Raw genomic sequence first — 17,810 nt, forward strand, 5'->3', positions numbered from 1 at the left:
TAATAAAGAAATGTAGGTATCTTTGTGAGTAGCATCGGTAATGGTGACGAAGTTTTGATAAGTCACTTGCTTGGTAATTTTGCGATTTTCGTTTACACTATTTTGACTTGCAACACAAAGTATATATTTCACCTGAGCATATGCTTTTTTATAGTGTGTATATTTTTTTACTGTCAAATGTGTAACACATTTATTAAACGTCTAAATATTCAGTTATTTTATAAAGTGACTGAAAAACATATCCATCTGTATTATTATGACAACGAATTCCAAACATTTTGATGTTTAATGTCATCACCAAGAGACTGAAAATGTAACGTTGAAAAGTACATTTCTAAGTTGTTTGGCTTTTAATCCTACATAATAATCTGTTGTGATGTGTGTAGGCCCTTTTGATCGTCTTGATCCATCTGGACAGATTTTTTAGTCAAAATGACTGAAATATTTACACATTTTATAAATTGCCTGAGAGAATAACATTTTACAAATTGACGGTAATATATACACGCTTACAAAGGAAAAGACCTGTGACAACAACGACTATCGCGCATTGAAGAATTTCCCAACCAAGACGTAGAGAAACAAGAACGAATCGGTTCAAATGAAGGTCTGGAAAACAAAATGCAGATATCATAATTACAACCTACCAAATTTATATGTATAAGTTTTAGGCAGCTTCCTTGTTCGAGGAATGTATCCGCGAATATCCACACAAAGGAACAATATCCCACTCGTCTGCAGCTGTACAAAGAAACTTATTCGATGTCACGTGTCTCAGTAACAATCAAATATTTTAAAAGATATATATCGTTTCGGGATATTATAACCCGTGTTCGTTTCTCAACTGATCGCTTGGATTGTTTCAGGTGTTTTACATAGGTGTCAAGTCTCAATGGTCGGCTGAGAAAGCCCACGTGACAACTATTTTCATAGCGTCCACGGTTCCTAAAAATTCCATTGAGTGATAGATAACAATGATCAATCAATCAACGTATTATCAGTTAACCCTTTGAACAAAGTATGTTGTTTTTACATCGGCACTTCGCGCCATGATATGAGTGTATTCCCTTTGTTTTAGTAAACCTAGACATGTAAACACTCACTCTTGACATATCCACTGTGCAAGATAACAGTGATTAATCAATCAACGTATTTTCTGTTAATCCTTTGATGACTAGGAACGATCCGTTGATTTACAAAAAAAAGTAAATCAACTGATCATTCATCTCTTGCTGGACTGCCACGTGCATATTACATAACACACATTTCACCTCACTTCAAACCTGGATTTAGATTGAATAATTACCCCAGACATAATAAATGCCAAATGGGAACCTTTGTCAGGTAATATAAGTGGTGCTACCACTAATTGTACCTGTAATAAATTCATTAACTGAGCATCAAGTGAATGACGACAAATACACAAGTGTAGGGTTATACGAGAAAACGTGGATGACAACAAGGGAGTAGTAATCGTATTATCGATGCAAGCCGAAATCCGAAAATGCTTTCACTGCATGGATACTGTTTTTAGTATTAAACTATAACCATCTGGGGTATTTCCAAATGACGACATCCGATGAGCTCCCTTGTTCTTTTTGTCTGTTTGTTTAGGCTGAAGAAATGAATTAACATGCGCCCTTTGTCGAAATCTTTATAGATCACAGTTAACCAATCAGTGTTCAAAAATGCGTAAAACAAATATTGCCTCCAGCCTCCAAGTTTATTTAGCTGTCCTTGCAGACGGTACCCCAGTCTCTGGTCACGCTCAGTTGCGTTGCGTATCATCCGGGTACTCACGGGGGAAAAACAATAACAAAGGCAACAACCAGTCCGTTAGATCAGTGCCCCTTTAAGCAGGCAGGTCAGGTCAGCTGAGGTTATAGATTGACTGAAATGGGTATTGGATGAACATTACTTCAGTATTGCTTTCTGGGGATATCTGCTGTGATATAGCTTAAGTATTGGTATCAGAAGTTATTACCCCCACCATGAAGTGGAAGGGGGATATAGGAATGGGTGCTGTCTGTCCGTCCTTCTGTCTATATTTCAGTCTGTCCGTCCGTCCGTCCGGCATGTTTCATTTCCGGAGCAGAACTAAATAACCATGATAGATATCTTAACCAAACACAAAGATAGGTCTAGTGAGGAACTGGTGCCTTTTGTTAGTTTGGATTGTTTTTTTATCAAAATTTTTTATTCCATTGCAACAACTTCGACTTACACTGAAAATGGCTGTAGTTTTCGTTTCCGGAGCAGATCTTGAAAACCATACAATATTTCTTCACCAAACTTGGCACATAGATAGGCCTGGTGGTAAACTTGTGCCTTTTAATAGTTTGGGATTTTTTTAAGCATGTTTCCTTTGCAAGAGACTTGACTTAGGCTCAAATACGTGTAGCATTCGCTTCTGGGGCACAACTCAGAAACTGTTTACACATTCTGCAAAAAGAGATATGCAGGGTGGTCTGAGAACCGTTACCATAATTACCTAATTAAGATGTATACCACTTGACAAAGGAACTTGCACAAGGTATATGGTGAATTATTGTGAAAACACAATTTACAAGTGGCACCCAAACCAGCCTAGAAGATCCGGGGTTAGAATAGGTCTTCAGCAACCCATCTTGCCGTAAAAGGCGACTATGCTTGTCATAAGAGGCGACTAATGGGATCAGGTGGTCAGGCTCGCTGACTTGGTTGATGCATGTCATCGATCCCAATGGCGTGGATCGATGCTCATGATATTAAACACTGGATTGTCTATATAGCTGGAATGTTGCTGAGTGCAGCGTTAAACAACAAACCAACCAACTTCCTCGCAGTGAACATAGTTCACGGGGGCTAATGCCAGACATGTCACAGTGGCGGAGGAAATGAGTATTTTTAGCTTATTAGTTAGAATGGCTATCTGCGGATTGTAGCTTGAGTATTGCTCTCTGCGTTGCCACCTAGAGTATCACCAACTGTAAACAAATGCAACAAACAAACTAAGGCATGGCTGTTTGTTTCAGGTGTGGGATCGCACTGAAGGAGAGACGATGCTGAAGCACAGGACCAACAATCTGTGTCTGGACAGTCAGGTTGTACAGACTGAAGGACTCACTGCCAACCACTGTAACCCGGCCTCAACCTCTCAAAAATGGTCTTTTACTTTAAACAATATGAGGTAGTTCCAGGACGGAGTTCATCACATGCAATAGTTAGTTTTTTCCGTGTCCAACTCTCTATGCAATATTCTGAGTTTGCTTTGATTTTGGTGACGTTGAATTTTTTTAAAGAAACTTTTATTTACTTTTAATTAGTGTTGATACCAACATTTTGTGTTGTCTGGAAGATGAAATCCACAAGTCCATGCTGAAATAGTCTGAAATGGATCTGTTCCTTTATTTACACATCATCTTTCATAGAAATCTTTCGTTACAAAATCTGATTTACATCGTACCAGCTGTATCAGCTTTGAAACCTTATTACAAAACAAACCTACTTTTCAATCACAGTGCCACTTATTTGGTTGACTACTGTAATGTTGACAGCAAACAGGTACAGTGCATATGAAGACTATATTCTTAATGTGATGTAACTGCTCAATGTGTGATACCAAACATTTAGAAATCAAAATAATGAATGTGATCCAGTTACCATGGTTACGTATTATATATGTAATCAGGTAATATTTTAACTTAATGCTACCATGACATCATGACCTTTTTGATGGAACTTATATGGTTTTTATGTCCATTTTTAATTAGATTTTAATATTTCTTTTGTAATGATTCTTGTATTTTGTCAGCGTGTTTGTAGTCATATGAGCAGAAAATAGTCTCAGGATATTTGTTTCGTTTTTTGGCAAGTCTGATAGTGACAGAATTAAGGCCTGAAATGACGCACCGAAGTCATGATGCAATATGGACTTATGTACCGTTCAACATATATTCTAATTTCATATATTAGACGTAATGAAAAATGTTTGTTCCAAAATCAGTTTTTGATAACAAAACATCGGTAGACCCTCTGATGGATGATACAGAGCACTATGGAATCTTGCGTATCAATACAGAAGGGAGTGTATCCTTGCTATCTAGTTAAATATCTTGCTTCATTGATGAATAATTTCAGCCTCGTATGAAGTGTCAGTTTTGAAATATACTACTCAAAAGAAGTTAATGTTGCAATAGTTATCTGTCATGGCAGGATTTCTTTCATATTACCATAGTATGTCATGGGGCGGTGGGTTAGCCTAGTGGTTCAGCGTTCGCTTGTCATGCCGATTCGTCATGTCGATTCCCCACATGGGTACAGTGTGTGAAGCCCACTTCTGGTGTCCCCCGCCATGATATTGCTGGATGAGGATGATGATGTTGGAGATTTAACGAGGGCTTCCGGTGTTGCCGATTTCGCACTCGGAATTGCTGGAATATTTCAAATACGCTGCGTAAAACCATTCTCACTGACTCCCTAGAGCCATATTAACTCCTTTTGACTGGTATATCTAACCCACTTATTAATAATGTACACAAAGTGTTATGGAATTATTAGTTGGAGACTTTTGGTTGTAGTCTAGCTGCACTCTATCAGTGTTGCCAAATACCTAAAGTATTATGATAAAGCCACACCCTATTTGACTTGACAAGACCATTATTACACTGAGTCCCGTACAGATGTGACACAGATATATTTTATATACTTGTATATTCAAGTGTGATTCGTTGTTGATTTACATGATGTATTAATTTAATGATCGGTGTACTATCAAGCGTGTCAGATTGTGTTGAGGTAGTCGGTACATAGTCATTGATGGAGCATGTTGAGTGGCGAGTCTAAGCATTCTCCCCATATGTTCAATGTTGTTGCTGATGTCTTCATTAGTGGAGCATGTTGAGTGGAGAGTCTAAGCATCCTCCCCATGTTCAATGTTGTTGCTGATGTCTTCATTGGATTTTATGTCTCATGTTGAACTTTTTTATAAATAAATTTTAGATAATGATTATTTTATTATCGAATATAATCATGTTGTTGCTTAGTTAGGATATTTTAATTAACAAGGGGCTGAATTGAATATTGATCACTAATCATTATTAGAGGACAATCTGACAATCATACATCACTTCTATGTTAAAGTTCTTGCATGTAGGAGAGTAGAAATAGTCTTCCACAAGATTTCCTTGTTTATTGTCTAGCTGTTTAAATAATCCTATTGATAGACAAACCGTGACATGAGACCTGTTAGGATGAAGATTGGATGGGTATGACTGGTGGGTAGGTTTGGATGGTACTCTGGTATTTGGACAAGATGATGTAGCCTAGTGGTGAAAGTGTTCGCTTGTCACGCTGAAGACCTAGGTTCAATTGCCAACATGGGTACAATGTGTGAAGTTCATATCTTAATTCCTTGAGTTTATGGGATGGGGGGCATACGGGTCAAGTTTTGAAGCCCACAAATAAAATGTTTCACAGGTTTAACAAATAAAACATTTTTACAATTTAGTTGGAAGGGGTGATCTCTGAAACGTAACTTTTGAGATGCCCCCTGAATCTGATGTTCCAACATACAAGGATGAATATTGAATATTAGGTCAATTTCAAACCCCTGTTCCCTACATTTAAGAAACAAGCAGCAAGTTGTCTTGACTACACTACATCAGAGAGCACTGTCATGTCAAGGTCACCTGAATGCCTACACAGGTGGTATCTTCCCGAGGTAAGGGAGGTAACTGACTCTAAAAGTCTTGTTTCCACCCTTGCCCAACTAGGCTGCAATTTCCAGGCTCGATCATAGCGCCACCATTGGCTAAAAAATATGAAAGAATTTGCAAAATATCTGTGGACGACCAGTTGGCGGCACACATGCTTTGCAAATCCTGCAGGCGACCGAAATCTGCATGTTGAAATCCATGGTGTTTACGAACCGGATGTCTAGTTCGTAACGCAATTTTTATTGGACTGTGCATATACTCGTTCGTCTGGGCAAAATTTAACTCCGGAATTCCAGCCTAGTTTGGCAAGGGTGAAAACTGGACTTTTATAGTCCGTAAACACCTTGCCTCAGGAAGATGCACAGGTGGAGACGAATATCATGTTATAGTTGATTGTATAATATGTGTGTTGAACCTAACATCTCAGTTATTTACCTTGGCATGTGTACAAGCATAATGTATACACTCTGGGTATGTCTCAACTGTATTAATTGAATGTTGTAAGCTTGTCCGTTTGATAATCATTTACATTTGCAAATATGGATGTGCCTGTTTGTCTGCAACCAATTGCAAAGTGTACAAACTTAAAGTGATTCAAAATCAGAAACCTCTTCCACTTATGTATTGAATGTCATTAAGGTGATATATTTGAGGTAATGAATATGTATTTGCAAAAACAGGATTGGTGGAGAATTAATTCAACCATCTGACAATAACTTGAATGTTTAAGAGTTTAAGAAAGGCATATTCAACACCCATATGGTCTATTAGATCCGATTGCATTCATTTATCCATTGTTTAAAAATGTTATGAGGCGAAATGTGTCATATGTATTGTTTGTATTAATTAAGAAATGCATTGGAAATGGTTGTCGTGGAAACACAGGTTGCCCCATCGTCAAAAGTGCGGCAGTTCGGTCTGCAGAGTTGTGTCCCTTAGGCCATCCAGGAAGCAATGATCACGTGTCGGAATTGCAGATTCCTTTCTAGGTTTGTCAGCAGCATCCCTGTGCTCCTGGGTTTCACCAGGGTGGGAAACTCTAAGATTGCGTCACACGAGCACTGACATGGCAGGGTATGGCTTAAGTACTGTTGAAACTGGTAATGCTCCATCACTGGTCATAAGTACCCTGCTTCTAAGTCTACGGAAGCAATACAGAGTTATACATTGTTGTAAATCCATGAAAATCATATATTCTTGCCCCTTTAGCTGTACAAAGAAGACACAGTTTATGGGTAACAACTTCTTTATTTACTATAAAGGCGGTGTTTCAGTATAGATCCTTATACCCTTGTACCGCAAGGCTGAATAACGAACATGGTACAGGTGAGGTGAGGTGAGGTGAAATGGGGTTTAACGTCGCGTCCAAGATTATTGCACTTATATAGCAATGTGCATGTACTTGTGTGTGTTTGTGTGGCTGCTTGTACTGGTCCGGGCTGATGCCGATTTATAGTGCTAGCTCACTGAGATACCATGCCGCAGTTTTTAACATGAATACCCCACTCAGACACAGTATACTGACTCCGAGCCGACCAGTCCTTGTTTTAGCCCCTTAATGCTGAGCGCCAGACAGGGCAACAACAAGTACCATTGTTTAATGTCTTTTGGTATGAAGCGGACCTTCCGCTCTCCGGGCGGACGCTCTACCAATAGACCACGGAGGCGGTCTAACATGGTACAGAATATATATAGTGGGTGGGAGATTAATACTAACCACAATTGGATACAAGGAGTTTAACATGAGTAGGTAATGACAACAGAAGGATGATACCGTAACAACATGATGGACAGAGAACACATGATGAGGAAGGCAGTAAGACAGGAAGCCAATTTAACAAGATTAAGTGTGCATATTTCAGCCTTGCTTGGCAACGGCATAAGGATCTGTACTGAAACGCCTCCTTTACCGTAAATAAAGAAGTTGTTATCCATAAATTGTGTCTACTTAGTCAACCGTCAATGTCTAAGTAATGCCTATCAAACAATTCATTTAGCTGTAGGTTGTTGCCCAGCTTCGACACTTGCCTAAGTTTGGTCACTTTGCAGACCCTGGGGTAGAAACAGAACGTTGTACGCCAGTCTTCCTCCAAGATGTGCATGCTACTGTATACTGCTGTCTATTGTGATATATTTATTTGGAAAGCATGTTTTGATAGGAGATTTTATAAACAGTGAGCTACACTTTGTGCCAAACAGTCCGACTGTCAGGACATGCTGATGGTGATGTGAGATGTGCTGTAGACAGGTTTGTATTGTGCATGTTGAACCTAGTTTAAACATTGCCGAAGTCTTAATGTTGTATGTGTCAAGAGCTTTAAAACTGTAGCTAGTTCTCATTGTCAAACTTGAAATACTTTCTTGAATACTAACTTGCAATCTCAGAAAAGCACCATTAAGCTCTATTCAGCTCTGTGTGCTTGACTGGATGACTGGAAGAGTAAGCTTAGATAAGCAGCCATGAGCACTATCAAGCACTTTGCTTGACTGGATGACTGGAAGAGTAAGCTTAGATAAGCAACCATGAGCACTATCAAGCACTTTGCTTGACTGGATGACTGGAAGAGTAAGCTTAGATAAGCAACCATGAGCACTATCAAGCACTTTGCTTGACTGGATGATTTGGAGAGTAAGCTCAGATAAGCAGCAGTGAGCACTATCCAGCTTTGTGTACCTGCATTGCTTGTTGGAAACCCTAAGCAGCAACTTCAGAAAAGCAGCATGAAGCACAAATAAGCATGGTGTGCTTTCATTGATGGTTTCAAGATAAGCCGCAAGCTCAAAAGCAACATAAGCACTCTAAGCGGAAGTGCTTTTGTTTCTGATTAAGTGAAATACCTCCAAGTAAGATATTCTCAGAGAAAGTTAGTCATCCAGAAGCACAAGAGGATTAAGACAAAATCCCACAAGGAAAACCTTAGCAGTAAACTTAGTCAACTGCGTGAATTATGAATAAATTTGGAAATCTATAAAAAATAATTTTTAGATCTGTATTTTATTGTATATGTACATATTATTCAAGGGGCGTATAAAAATGAAGTTGATAGGCTCATTAGATATGTATAATTTAGTCGTGTTCATTAATTGTTATAAAGAATATGAACTTAACAAACAAATAATGACATTTGTATGTGCCAGTTCTAGACATCACTGATGCTCTTTTAGCACAGTCGGTAAATGTACAGTTAGGTGAGAGCTCAAAACATACTTATTCAGCGTTGTATAACACATCCACTCTCACATGGACGTTGTGTAGCATGTCCACATGACAAGAATTGACAGTGTTGTGTGTGATGCCGGCATAATGGTACGTCCCGTTACATGCATACAGAAACCTGCATACAGAAACATACAGTGTCACCACCTAGATATGTCAGACACTCTTCAACATCACATACCAGGTATTCAACACTGGTATTCAGCACAGGAAATGATATACCGTATTCGACGTAATAAGCGCCCAGGGCGGTCTCAAAATAAGAAATAGGGGGCTCTTATTAGAATAGTATTTTAGTTGGAAAAAAACAGAGTTGAAAGATAAATTTCGTGGTTTATGCTGACGGTCTGAACTGTTTATATACGACAGACATATTTTTCCAGAATATAATTGCCCATAATTAAGGGTGCATATAACACGAGTGCGTATTATACACGAATGAATAAGTCTTGTGTACATTGATCAGTCGGAAGGGATGCTAATTGGGATTGTTCACTTGCCAATATATTAGCAAATATCACCCTGGGCGCTTATTAGAGCGGGGCGCTTATTACGTCGAATACGGTATTGATATTTATTGAAAATAAAACCTAGTCCAGAGTCTTAAGTGATAATGGATGGTGGGGTAGCCTAGTGGTTAAAGCATTTGCTCGTCACGCTGAAGGCCCAGGTTTGATTCCCCACATGGGTACAATGTTTGAAGCCCATTTTTGGTGTCCCCCGCTGTGATATTGCTGGAATATTGCTTAAAGCAACCTAAAACCCAACTCACTCACTCTCTCAAGTGATATTGGTTTCCCTAGGTTTCACCAAGGAATTAGCCGATCAATCAATCATAGGATTAATTGATTGATTGATTGATTGGCCATTCCTGCCAACACAGACACAGTAACACAATTGTTTATTCCATTCTAAACCAGAGGATTATTTATGTGATAAACATTTCCTCATTTCTGTTGTGCTTCCCAAGGTCACATGACAAGGTCGAACAGCGACATACAAGGAGTAGAAATGCTGATCGCTGTGCATCAGTTTGACATGATGACATGATGCCAAGGTCCTAATGCTCAAACTGTTTCAGTCCCAGTTATCAGTCCCATGTGGACATCATCAGTCCATCAGTTGACATCATCAGTTCATACACACTCTTCATCATAGGACCGGGTGGCCCAGTCGTCTAAGGCGCTGAGATTTGCTGTGCAGAGTTGCATCCCTTGGCCACACCAGAAAAATATGATTGTGGGCTCGAATCCCGGTTCGTCACGATTATGTTTATAGGTTTGTCAGCACAGTGCCATTCTCTGGGTTTCACCGAAGTGGTAAACGTCTAAGACCTGCATCACTTCGGGCTTTCCTCCCACATTAAGCTGACACGCCGTGATATAACAGAATACTGTTAAAAACGGCGTTAAACCCAACTCACTCACTCACTCATCATAGGACCATTCAATTACACATTCTAGGCTTTGTTGTCAGGATAATTGTCCAATAACTATGAATATATTTTGCCAATTTTTAAGTTTTAGTGCCTGTAGTATGCTAGTTAGTTCGTGTTGCTATGGTTGGGTTGTAATAATGCAGATCTATGTCCTCTTACACTGATCCGAGTGTCAGCGGAGGCAAATTGTACAATTATTCTATGTACATAGCTGTTACGATTATGAAATACTGAGACTTTGCAATATTCTATGTATTCAATAATGTTGGGTGTGTTTGATGAAAACAGTGGAGACGTTGGTAATTTTGTGTGATTCAAGTACAAATTTGAATGATTATGCAATACTAATCTAGTCTCAGTGTCGGCTGTGTTTAATGGTGTATTAGCGAGTGTCCAGGGGTTATGGGTGTGTGAATGCATCAGTTGAGTGATACGGAAGATGTCCAATACACTGCTGTCATGTTAGTAGGGGTCACGGGTGGCCCAGTCGTCTAAGGCGCTGCAATTCGCTGTGCAGAGTTGCGTCCCTTGGACACGCCAGAAACCTATGATTGTGGGTTCAAATCCCCGTTCGCCCCGATTATGTTTCTAGGTTTGTCAGCACCATATGCGTGCTCGTGGGTTTCACCGAAGTTGTAAACGTCTGAGACCTGCATCACTTCAGGCTTTCCTCCCACATTAAGCTGACATGCTGCGATATAACTGGAATACTGTTAAAAGCGGCGTTAAACCCAACTCACTCACTCATGTTAGTAGATTTTTCTACATCTACGAGCAGGCCTAGGATCCTCATGTAAATACAGGTGGTAGTGAATATTCAAGATCCATCTGTGACAAGACAAGACAAAACAAAATACCTAAGAAACTTGGATTCTTCAATATACACTTCCTTTACCCCTGAAGTTCAGTCGGGTGATCTATTTGAGTCTCCAGTTTGAGTACTGGTTTGAAACTTCTCTAGATATTTTCTATGAAACTCCTGTTTGATAACCTGTTCAAACTTCATTTTTTATTGTCTATTTAAGACTTCAGTTTGATTATTTTTTAAACCCTAGTTTGGTAATCTTTGAAAGTTCAATGGAAATTCTATTTGAAACTGAAATATGATTAACCGTTCTTAACAATAGGCAGAGGAAATCCAAAATGTAGCAGTAAACTTGACTGAGAGGATTTTGATATTTTGGAACCCTCCCTTTTATAAAATGCTAACATTAGTTTGGTTACATATTTGAAACTTTGGTATGATCATATTTAAAAAATGAGTTCATTTTCTATTTGAAACTTTGATAATATCTTTCTGCTTGTTTTCAACAGATTAACTATCTTATCAAGAGTAATCCAATTCACACTGTACACAACATTCTGTAAGCACTGATGGGAAAAACAAATTATGTCTTGAATTAGGTTGTATAATGTTGGACTTACATTGAACAATATTCATGTCTCTGTGGCAATGAGGGGTGGCCGGGTAGCCTAGTGGTTAAAGCGTTCACTAGTCACGCCGAAGACCGGGGTTCGATTCCCGACATGGGTAAAATGTTTGAAGCCCATTTCGGGTGTCCCCTGTCGTGATATTGCTGGAATATTGCTAAAAGAGGCGTAAAACCTCACTCACCCACCCACTCACTGACTGTAGCAATGATCATTTTAATATTAATATTTGTTAAATGGCATTTGACATAGTCTTGATAGGACTACCTAGTATGTTTCTTTATTGTCGACATTGATCCTGAGTATGACTGGTCTGCAGTATGTGATAAGAGCTTTACTCCTTGTTAATCTGAATTGATAGAAATGTTAGTAAAAGGGTCTCAGATTGGGTGAATGTATGTCACTGTTGATGGTTATTTAATATCTATGTTGAGCCAAGAATGTTGATTGACGGAATACCTACAATCAGTATTTTACAATTGCCCATGGCTTTCATCAAGTGGTATTAATTAGCTGTGTCATGTACATTGCTATGGCTCACTGCCTATGGTAGATAGAGTCGTCAAATGATTTTACCAGAAATAAAATTTATGATAATTAATGCCTCTTGTTTTATCTGGTTGTTATGGAGATGCTGTACATCGTCTGTGTGCCTGCAGAATTCCGGGTTGGAGGAGGTCGCCAGGAGCCTATGCTGGTTGTCAGAGCCATCAGGGGCGGTGGGGTCGCCTAGTTGTTAAAGCCTTCGCTCGGCACGCCGAAGACCCGGGTTCGATTCTCCAACATGGGTACAGTGTGTGAAACCCATTTCTTGTGTTCCCCGCCGTGATATTGCTGGCATATTGCTAAAAGCAGTGTAAAAGCATACTCACTCACTCACTGTTAGAGCCATCAAAGGGTCGGCTCGGTGACTTGGTGTGTCCTGGTACTCAGAGGGCACGGATCTTAGTTCACAATATGTGACCGAACAGAAGAAACGGGACCTAATGGGTGCTAGGATACAATTGGGCTGTGACGTCATAAGACGTTTGATATCAAATTACTTCAGTGAAGATCGCCATGAGTGCGAAACATTATTTGAAAACCTTTCAGCATACATATCTACTTTCAATTCATCAGACATTATGTCTAAAACCTGCAATTATTACATATACAGATGCCAGTCATCGTATCCCAATTGCGTGGATCAATGCTTTTGAACTCAATCACCGGATTGTCTGGTCCAGACTCGATAATTTACAGACCGCCGTCATACAGCTGGAATATTGCTGACTGCGGCGTTAAACAACAAACAAGTAAGCTAACAGCTAATCGGGCTCAAATCAAAGCTGTTGTAGCGAATGGGCAGAGACAATGTATTATAAAAGAATGGAGCTGTAATACACTGGGTAATCAGGGAGCGGAAAACACATGCGAGCCGTGTTCTGTGATGGTGTGAAGGAACTTATATTCACACTAGATATTGCACAGCTTGTCTAACTTGTAAAGCGATACGATGTACACGCGAGGGATAACATTAATGGAAGCGTCAGTTCCGGGCTGAGGGGAGAGATGATACCATCTGCGTGTGTCCTCACGCCAGTGTGAGAAAACATACACTTGAAACGGCTGTTCATGCTGTGTGACGTCATCATATAACGGAACACCGGCCAAACCAAACCCCGTTGTACTGTGTAGTTGTTGATTATCCTTTTTTCCCTATTTGTCGTCAAATGGAGAGCCCAAAGGCTCAAACGCGCTCTCGCAATACAGCTCGTAAGTCTCTCTTTCAAGAAACCCTTGTTCAAATGCTCAACCCTTCAAAGTTCGGTTCTTTGTTATGATGCTGAAATTCTGAGTTTCAATAATGGTGAAAAAAAATAAATTACATTATTATTACATTACCATCTCACCCTATCCTACCAGGTACCCATTCACTGCTTATACTCCCCTAAACCCCTAAATTCAACCCCAACACAACAGTTATCACCCCTGCGCCGGTAGCTTTAGGCCACGCCTCCAAATAGGTTCGATCTGTGTTGGAGGTGAGGGGAAATGTATGTGTGTGTGTGTGTGTGTGTGTGTCTGTGTCTGTGTCAGTGTCTGTGTGTGTGTGGCTGCTTGTACTAGTCCGGACTGATGCCGATTTATAGTGCTAGCACACAAAGATACCATGCCGCAGTTTAACATGAATTCCCCACTCAGACACAGTATACTGTTTCCGAGCCGACCAGTCCTTGTTTTAGCCCCTTAATGCCGAGCGCCAGACAGGGTAACAACAAGTACCATCTTTTAACGTCTTTTGGATCGAACCCCGGACCTTCCGCTCTCCGGGCGGACGCTCTACCACTAGACCACGGAGGCGGTCGATCCGTGTTGGAAGCCCGATTACAGAGCGTGTGATTTCATCACTTTCACTTGGACATTTAAATACTTTCTATGACTGTTATGAATTTTTCAAAAACCGCCATCATTTGTGTAACTTTACTTGTCCTTTAATAAGGGTAAGAACAAGTACCATCTTTCAACGGCTTTTGGTATGAAGCGGACAAGGATCAAACCACCGACCTTCCTCACTCCGGGCAGACGCTCTATCCACTAGACCACGGAGGAGGTGTCAGACATCAGGGGGCACGGGTGGCCCAGTCGTCTAAGGCGCCGCGATTCGCTGTGCAGAGTTGCGTCCCTTGGGCACGCCAGAAACCTTTGATTGTGGGTTCGAATCCCCGTTCGCCCCGATTATGTTTCTACGTTTGTCAGTACCATACCCGTGCTCATGGGTTTCACCGAAGTTATATACGTCTGAGACCTGCATCACTTCGGGCTTTTCTCCCATATTAAGCTGACACGCCATGATATAACTGGAATACTGTTAAAAGCAGCAATAAACACAAATCACTCACTCACTCTCAGATATCATTTGGTGAATAATCAAATGTCTTCGACTCGCATTCCTAAAATGTGTTCAATGGATGAAACATCTCAATAACTATATTTATTGAAACTTTATTGCCAATACTATGACCACAAAGAAAGAGAACCCACTGGTCGTGCTCCGTCTTCCTTGGTTCAATGACGTACGTAGTTAGCTGGACCTGGCAGAAATCTGAGAAGCGAAACACGAAACTGTTAAGATTTAAAGTAACACCATGGGTGCTATGGAGGTTTCTATTCAGATGACACAATATTGAAAGAAGAATCGTCTACAAACTTAATACTTGGTATTACCATAATTACGTTTCCGAACAATTTCCCAGAAAGGCTTATTCGCCTTACATGATGTGCGCATTCAAGGACATTGGTGATAATTATTAAAAAAACAAAAACAAACATTACTCACTTACAGATAAATTCAATTAACTGACTCCCCTCAAAGATAAGAGTTGGATTTTGTCTTAAGCAACCGATGATTAACGTTACAATTGACTACGGGATCAGGTGGTCAGACTCGCTGACTTGAATGATGCATGTCAATTTTTTATATTAATGTTCACGATCCATATTCGATTATTACAAACCACCGTCATACAGCTGGAATATTGCTGAGTAGGGTGCTGAACAAGTTTAAATGAATTTCCCTTCGCCCACGGGCCGGTGGGGTAGTCTAGTGGCTAAAGCGTTGGCTAGTCCCGCCGAAGACCCGGGTTCGATTCCCCACATGGGTATGTGTGAGGCCCATTTCTGGTGTCCCCCGCGGTGACATTGCTGGGATATTGCTCAAAGCTGTGTAAAACCACACTCACTCACCCCTTCGCTCACTGTGTATAATAATTACAGCTGGATACAAGGTGCTACAAATGATCTGTTCAATCTCCTACCCTGTCATTACAGTTGAAATCTCCCGAATGTCGCCATCCTTTACAACAGACAAGTCTTGTGGTATAGTAAGTCACCCAGTAGTTTTTGTAATGCAAACAGCTGGAAATATGAAATAAGAAATTCGATCAGTCATATTTCCAGAGCTAGTTTCTAATCGTAACATTATTGATAAATGGTACATTTCTGTTAATTGAAAGGAACGTTAATTTGGGATTAAATTATTAGTTCAATCATCTTAATTTTATTTTATTTTATTATTATTAATGTTGCCATTTAACAGAATGAGCTCACGTCCTCGAAGAAATGTACGGCTGGCATACCTGGCATGAAGTGACTTCACATTCCTCAAATGCTTAAAATGTGACTCCATTTCTATCTTAGCAAAGACAAAAATTGCTTCCTTGCATTCCATATCTAACCATGATAACTACTGACAATCCTTAATTCCGTCCCAAACTTTGATGTAAACTAGTGGGGAAAAGAAAGTATACACCCATGTTTGATGGTCAGTAAAATGAAAACAAACGAGAATGTTATTTAATGATGGTGTATTCGCTAATAGGGTCACATGCGATTGTCCGTGTACAATTTCAGTGCGAAACTCAAAACAGGTGACGTGTACATGACTTTTACAAGAACATGGGGGTAGGCAGATCACAGGTCACAGGAATGATCAGAGTCAACCAGGTACTGTCTTAGTTTGTGGTCTTTAACGGATACTTGGTACGCTCAGTAACGAGTATGACCACCGTGAGAACCAGTGTACTCCCAGACTCACCGCCTCATTGATGTTGTCAGCCGCCTGATGACGTAATCGGGAATCCGATTCCATTCAATCCTTAAAGCGTCGGCAAGCTGTTGCTTGGTTTACTGGTGGGTGTGGACGTTTCGGATCGGATGCTTCAGATGACCCCACAAGTGTTCAATTGGGTTCAAGTCAGGTGAGACTGCTGACCACGGAAGAACGTTGACGTTGTTCCTATTCAAGAGGTCATGGTCGAACCTTGCAGTGTGTGGTCTAGCGTTGTCATGCCGCAAGAGTGTTCCCTGTTGCTGTTGGTGAAGGAATGGAAGCACAACGGGTTGAAGAACATCATCTCTGTATAGCTGGCCGTTGAGGTTGCCAAGAATGATGACAAGTCTCGTCCGTTGGTCGCCACAAATTCCACCCAAACCATCACACCACCTCCACCATAGGGATGAACTTCTTGAATGCAGCCTGGCACCAAACATTCCCCCCTGCGACGGTATACTCGAGCGCGACCATCATTGTGAAACAGCTGAAACCTGCTTTCGTCAGAGAAAAGCGCTCTCTGCCAATCACGGACATGCCAACGTCCTACTGTCCTGGCCAATTGCAGTCTTCGACGTCGATGTTCACGGGTCAATACCATTCCATTCTAATACCTGCGTCACGTAGACGTTGTAGCCCCGTGCATCGACTGATACGGTGTCTTAAATAAGTTGTTGTCGTTTCCGTCGCTGTGACGAGCCTGTTGCGCAGATGGTACGTGCGCAAGTGCCGATTTTCCTGCTGCGTTGTCACTCGTTGTCACTCGTGGTCTGCCCGATCTTTGCCTGCCTTGTGTCCTGCCAGTCTGTCTGAAGCGTTGAAACACTCTGACGACCGTTGCCCGTGTACAGTTTAGGTTTCTTGCAATCTGGGTGTGGTTGGCTCCCATCTGCTCCATACCCGTGGCTCTTTCTCTTTGTTCCGCAGTTAACCGTGGCATACCTTTGGTGTGATGTCTTAGCAACGGTTCATCGCATTTTTATACAAATTCAGCACGCGGAAGTTTACGAATACCTGGAAAAGCTGTTGGGTGACTTTTGGCCACTGCACGTACATCTTTACGGCCAACTCATTGCGTTTTAGGATTGATTTTGCAGTTCTTGGGCAACTGTTTTAAGCCTTATACCAATTTGCTCACTTTGATAGTTTAAAAGTGTATACTTTCTTTTGCCTATGAGTTTCGATGTGAATGAATTGTATCTTAATTTGCGCTCTGCATTGTTTAATTCTTGAATCAGTTTGACAGAAGAAAAAACCTTGTTTGAGTTCATGTTTATGTAGAACATATGCTACACTGAACTGCAAAAGACATTTTGCACATTTGAAAATAATGTGATTTTAAATCAGTTGTACCGGTTCAAACCCAAATAGGCACAAACACATAGCCCCAAACGCATCGTTATGTACCTGTGAGTTTTTTACTGAATATATATTGTG

The 17,810-nt window shown here is 40.6% G+C and overlaps 1 protein-coding gene across 1 annotated transcript in view; it reads left to right on the forward strand.

Annotated features, from left to right (window-relative positions):
* Positions 1 to 5,030, forward strand: part of LOC124132396 (polypeptide N-acetylgalactosaminyltransferase 2-like) — a 59,701-nt gene extending 54,671 nt beyond the window's left edge. Inside the window, exon 14 of the mRNA XM_046496290.2 lies at positions 3,015 to 5,030. Within this exon, the coding sequence (XP_046352246.1) occupies positions 3,015 to 3,173 (159 nt within the window). The 3' untranslated portion in view covers positions 3,174 to 5,030. The remainder of the gene's footprint in view (positions 1 to 3,014) is intronic.
* Positions 5,031 to 17,810: the final 12,780 nt, after the last annotated feature.

This window comes from Haliotis rufescens, unplaced genomic scaffold (genome assembly GCF_023055435.1).
Source record: "Haliotis rufescens isolate VD_foot unplaced genomic scaffold, xgHalRufe1.0.p SCAF_3, whole genome shotgun sequence".
NCBI classification, from domain to species: Eukaryota; Metazoa; Mollusca; class Gastropoda; order Lepetellida; family Haliotidae; genus Haliotis; species Haliotis rufescens.